The 6,180-nt window shown below is 36.0% G+C and overlaps 1 protein-coding gene across 1 annotated transcript in view; it reads left to right on the plus strand.

Annotated features, from left to right (window-relative positions):
• Positions 1-4,737, plus strand: part of KDM4C (lysine demethylase 4C) — a 240,246-nt gene extending 235,509 nt beyond the window's left edge. The window contains exons 23-24 of the mRNA XM_027881062.1: positions 2,522-2,614; positions 4,511-4,737. Of these exons, the coding sequence (XP_027736863.1) occupies positions 2,522-2,614; positions 4,511-4,687 (270 nt within the window). The 3' untranslated portion in view covers positions 4,688-4,737. The remainder of the gene's footprint in view (positions 1-2,521; positions 2,615-4,510) is intronic.
• The last annotated feature ends 1,443 nt before the right edge of the window (positions 4,738-6,180 follow it).

Consider the following 6,180-nt stretch of genomic DNA (forward strand, 5'->3'; position numbering starts at 1 on the left):
AGACGTGCGAGATTACTGTAAATTGCCATGTAACAACCCCTATCATGGGGTGAAATGACAAAGTTTAAAGGTTAGGCAGTCCAGGTTGCAACACTGTGGAGATAATCAAACTTTTCAGTCTGCAGGATGGAGAGGAGGCTGCCACATGGCCACAGGTTACAGAAAGTCTGTGACGTGGAGGGTGCAAGGTTAACCAAGACATGTTATTTGTTCTTCCTTTGGTCTTTCTACACTCTATCGGAGAGCTCCCAGGACTTATACATACTCCAGTTTTCTTCTGGTGTAATCTCTGTTGCAGACTCTTACTGAGCCTTTTGTGTGATCTCTTAGATCTAATAAGGAAAACCTGGATAAATCTGTGAATTTTCCTCATGTTTGTGAAATATTTGTACAAAATGTGCCAGTACTTGAACATGCAGGAGTTATGACACAGTGCACCACAATTTGTGTCATCAAGTTTGACATTTGCCAGCCGGAATCTACACAGTCCCTAAGCAGGTGTTCAGTTGAAGTTGTTAATGTGTTCTAAATTGATTTTGTGATCATTTCTGATATTGAGGTTCACAATTAGTTTTGAGTTTCATTTGAGATTATTAAATTATCCATTCACTCCATTAATTGCTTTCTAACAGTTTCAAATCTCCCTTTAATTTATGGTGTTCTAATAAAATGAAATCTCACGGAGAGAATAACATACTACACAGGCACAGTACAGCAGCAGAAATCCAAATAAAATAACTTGCATGATAAAATTGATGGTTTGAAATGGAGGATCTGCAACTGAATTAAATTGGAACTATTAGAGATGGTGGGTTTATAGTTTGCATGAATCATGATACTATTGAGAGTCTTAGAGAAGCTCTTGTGTTTGCTATCAAGGGTAGGCATGTTATATCCATTGTAATACACTGAATTAAAGCTGCAGAACTTCCAGTTACTCTTCGTTATAAATGTCCAATATATTTCATACTACAAACATGACAGATTCTCTGGTATGAAGCAGTTTCATCCTGCTGCATGTTACGAGTGAAAACAAATACACTGACCATCCGGCAGTGGATTTTATGATCACATGAAGTGACAGAGTTCATTTCCTACCCAGTTCTTCCACCAGTGATGCAAAAATCATTATTACCAACTGAATTATACGAAAACATACAACCACATGTATTGTGCAGGAAAGGAGCAGGAACAGCAGAAAGACTTCCTGCGTCCTGGTGAAAAATACCTGAACTACCATAATTTTATTAAACAAGATTAAGGCAAATTGACCTTTAAGTTCCTATAACATTCTGCTGACAGGCTAAGGCTGTGAGGTTAGTAACAGGAACAGAGAGGAGTAAGGATGACTTCTGTGACTTTGTTATCCATCCTTGTGCTCTGTACATTTTAAATGCATACCAGATTTGTGCAGCCCTGTTAGTTGCAGTAAAAGAAATTGCTTTTAAAGAAGCTAATAGATCATAGTGTGTATCCTGGCTTTTGAGAATGGATATATGATATCTGATTTTTCAGCTGTTCACGATTAATCTGACATATCCAGTCATATGGCAAGCTTTTAATTTTAAACTACAAACCCAGTCCATCTACAAGATCAAATGCATGATTTTTCAGTTTTATCTGTAATAGTACTTTTGGAAAGTCATTGTTCTCTTATGTTTGTATTTGGATTTATTCTTCTAGTCAAGTGTTCTGTTGACATTCACATGGTATCATAAAGTCAAGGAAAGGTAGGGAATGGGAATTCTTCTAATTTTATATCAAACTTTAAAGTGAAGTTTCTATGGGAGCTAAAACTGCAGTCACAGATAATAGCTGAAATTCACAATTGTTAGATTAAGTATTAAAATAGAAAAAAAATCAGCAGCTACTGAAAAAGCTTAAATGCTTCAAAGCCTCAGCATTTTAACATTCCCCACACCTTGTTACATTTCCTTTCTCATTTTCTGCTAACGGGGTTCATATTGGATTAAATCTAAACCTAAGCATGATAAAGCTTTTCATCTTCTGAACAGAGCATTTAGATGAAATTCCATCAGATTCAATAAAATTCTGTTAACTGGTATTTCCTTAGTTGTCACTCACACTTTCTTTTGACGTGGTCTTCCTCAACCTTGAATCACAGGATGTTAAAATTAATTTTTTTATTTATTAGAAGCAAGTAAAAAATTAGAGACAAATAAAAAAAACATGAAGACATTTTAATATGTCACTCCTACCTGTCTTGTTAGTGTTCAGCATTCCTAATCTAACGAATTTTACTTTATTGTATTTGTGTCAGTGCTGATTTTGAAGACTCTTCGCTTAGATATTATTTTGAATTTAAGAATGTATTGCATTTCCTAATAAATTATAATTTTTATGTTTTAACCTAATTTTACTGTCCTAAAATAGATAGTAAAATATTTTTATATAGGTCTTCTCTGTTTACATATGTATTCTTATCTGGAGACATTTCCAGAAACATCCTGCAAGATTTAAATTATGATTTTATTTTTAAATACCCATTTTTTTCAATTAGGTTGAGTTTGAAGATGGTTCTCAAATAGTAGTGAAGAGAGAAGAAATATATACACTAGAAGAAGAGCTTCCTAAGAGAGTAAAAGCGCGTTTTGTAAGTATTTGCTGATAATAACTTTATAGTATATATATGCCTAAAACGCCAATAACACTATCCTTGGCTTTATTTTGGATTTTCAGTTTAAGCTGGACAAGTGTTTTGTGAAGCATATATTAATAAGAGTGGATAAATCAGCACAACTAGGAGATGTACCCATTTGCTAGTGAGAATGGTTAGTTGTTCTTCCAGTGCAGACAAATACGGTTGTCAAACATAATTCTGGTCTCCTAAAAGGGACATCATGTTTGATCATCTGTCAGATCATGAATGATGAGGTTAGTAAACATTTGAATTGACAGACATTCTGTTCTTTCAGTATGCTTATAACGTGTATAATTTTTAAAAAACTTTCCAGCTTCTCAGACCTTTGTGATTTTAAAAACCTTGAATTTAATAAAAATGCAATTAACTTCATGTAAGAAACAATGTAACTGATCAGAACTCATTACTGTCACTGGCAGGACTCATCAACATTTTACTAGTCTTTGGTTTAAAACAAAATCTTTGCTGCTTTTTAAAGTCTCCTGCAGTTTCAAACCACTTACACCACCTAGTCATTTTTATGTATGTATGTCATGTGGAAAAGTGTTGACGTTCACAAAGAGCATGACACTTACAGGTTGAAAAGGGAAAATTCTTCCATACAATTATTAGAGGAGGTGACTGCTTTTACCTGACTTAGGGCAGTGCTCTCTAATGCAAAATGCAGTGGTCAGATATTCTTGATTAAGAAACCTTTTTGTTGATGAATTTGGGATAAATGCAGAAATCTTTCAGTATTCTGACTGTCTAGGGTTAAGATAGATGTCTTGAAAAATGTTAGGTGAACCATCTGGTTTTATTTAATGGGGTTTTTCATTATACTCAGAAAGCATACCATTACCATTTTTTTGTTTCAGAGACTACTTGGAAGAAGCAACTCTAATTAACTGCATGCTCTATAGAATACAAACTGTTGCATTTTGTGCAGAATAATAATAATTGGGTTTAAGCGATTGTTTTTTAAATGTATTTTTTACAACTCAATGTTTGTTTTTTAATTTATTTATTTGACACCATTAATTTCATTGGGGAGTTAGCTATAGGTTGAAAACATTAAATTTGGTCATCTGAATAAAACATACCACAGCCAGTGCATGATTTTCTTTGCATGATTTTCTACTAGTGCATTTTTTGGTTTTCTGCTAGTGATTTTCTGCTACTTTGCATGATTTGCTACTAGTGCCTCCAGTTCTAGAAATACGTAGGTTAGTCTTCCAGATATTCCCAACACCTCCTTCCCCTCCTCATGCTGAACATAGTAGAAGTTAAAGACAACTTATGACACTGTTTCTGTCTATTGAAAGAAATTATGCCAGTTCCTTCTAAATGATGTTTTTCCTAATATTTGGAATTTTTCTGTTAATCCAGCAGTGAAAGTTGGTCCAAAATATTCTGCCTTTGGTTTTTCCCAAATGGCTTGCTGTTTGGTGTCCCAGTGCTGTGTTAATATGGATTCCCAACTGTTTTAAGTTTGCTGACAAATGACTAAGTGGTGACTCTGGTTCTTTGCAAATTAGGCAGTGTACAGGTCTCTTTTCAGGGGCCCATGCTGTAGTACCTTGCATTTAAAACATCTCTGAATCATATGAAATGGTGAATAGTGCTTGATACCACTAGGATCAAACCTGCCCGACAGTTGCATCACTTCCATGTTGCTGGGGTTTTTTTCTCCCAGAATTAGAGGAATTGTGTGGTTTCTGGATAAAAGCTGAAACTACCAAGTGGTGTTAGTGACATGTTTCTAAGGAACACTGTAGACCTGGAGAATTAAATAATGAATGGTGCATGCAAAGTACGGAAAAGTAAAAATTATGTTTATGCATATGTGTAATTAATGTCTGGTTTTAGTCTACAGCCTCTGACATGAGATTTGAAGACACATTTAATGGATCAGATATTATCTTGGGAGAGAAGAAGAGGCAGAGAGTATTGAGTTCTCGCTTTAAGAATGAATACGTGGATGATCCGGGATACCGCACATTCTTGAAAAGCTCATTCCAGAAGAAATGCCAGAAGGGGCTATAAAGGTAGCAGATGAAGAGAGAGGGATGTTGATTAAAAAGCATGCAGCGTTATTTGGAATTGTTTTTTGTTTAATTGAACACTGTTTTACAACGAACTAGTCTATACACCATCCTCATAAACTGAAGTATTTGAGTTCTGATTTCTTCGGTTAATGTGTAAAAGGTTTTGTAATGTTTTGCATTATAGAACTAGGGGGAAAACCAAGAGAGATTATGAAGGGATATACTAAAGAAATGTTTCAGTCCTGCTGTCCTAGGTTTTTTGCAGGGGGATATTGCCTAGAGCAGTGTGGGTGTGGCTAAATTGCTGTTCTGTACCACCTAATTCATCTCGGGGGGGGGGGGGGGGGGGGGGGGGCGTGGCTTCAGAGGGAAGAACAAAAGGCGTGCTCACAGGAAGCACGCTGTTTTCATTACATTTCTTCCCTAGGGAAGCTGCTGGGCCAGCACTGTGGACTCTGAAAAGCAGTGAACATAGCCAAGATGTGGCTCCAAAAGAGCTGTGCTTCCAGCCGAGATGCAATTCCAAAGTGGTGGCACCACGCAGAATTGAATCTACAGAGCACTCTCAAAGTGGCCAGTGGAGTGCAGCACATACAATCTGGCTTTTGTCATAGTGTTTTTGTTTTCTTGGGCTCAGGGATGGGGAATGCTGGCTGTGAAGAGTATCCACCACCTTGTCTTTCTCCCAGGAGGCCATGTGGTGCTACTTGTGGAGAGCATGCACCACCTTGCCTTTGTCTTGGTGGCCTCATGGAACTAATTCGAGGTAGTGAACACCTCTTGTGTGTAAAGCACCTTTTCTATACTTTAGTCACTAATATTTTTGCTGTTACTGTGTGTTTCTTATTCTACTGTTTGTTTTCAGTAAATTGTTACCTCAACCTGTGGTCTCTGTCCCTCTCTCGCCAGAGGGGGGCGGGGGCAAGAGGAGCAGCTTATTTGAAGTTTAATTCCCAGCTTGTTTTTTAAACGATCACACCTGCTTACATTTAAATAAATCGTAAAATTCCCTTTGAAGATTCACATTCTGAAGAGGAGACATTTTAGTATACAGAGATAATGTCAGTGGCTCATTTTTTTCTGCACCTAAGTTCAGTAATAACAGTTTTTATAAAACATTTTTAAAACAAGTACAGATACGTACAGTACTGAGACAAACAAAGGCTGTGCTTACTTTGTACAGTGCTTTTACATATTTATATGACTACTGTTTTCAGTAGGGTTTGATGGGGACTCAACTATTGACTTAAATATTTTTGGCTTTTAAGAAAGATATCTGTAGCACAGCAAGGATGTTTTGTATATTTTAAGAGAGATTTTGGCAGTTTTTTCTGAACATGTTTTTCATAGGGTCTATTAAAAATATCTATTTGTTAAATACAAATTTCTTTCACTATGTGTATGAAAAAATAGAGTTCAAATATAACAACCTAGTTTTGAATGAATATATTATGGTCTGTCTTTTAAAATAAAGTTCTAGCAATGTATCAT

The sequence above is a fragment of the Empidonax traillii genome, unplaced genomic scaffold (assembly GCF_003031625.1).
Source record: "Empidonax traillii isolate 1590-97213 ecotype Southwest subspecies unplaced genomic scaffold, ASM303162v1 scaffold83:size2986645, whole genome shotgun sequence".
NCBI classification, from domain to species: Eukaryota; Metazoa; Chordata; class Aves; order Passeriformes; family Tyrannidae; genus Empidonax; species Empidonax traillii.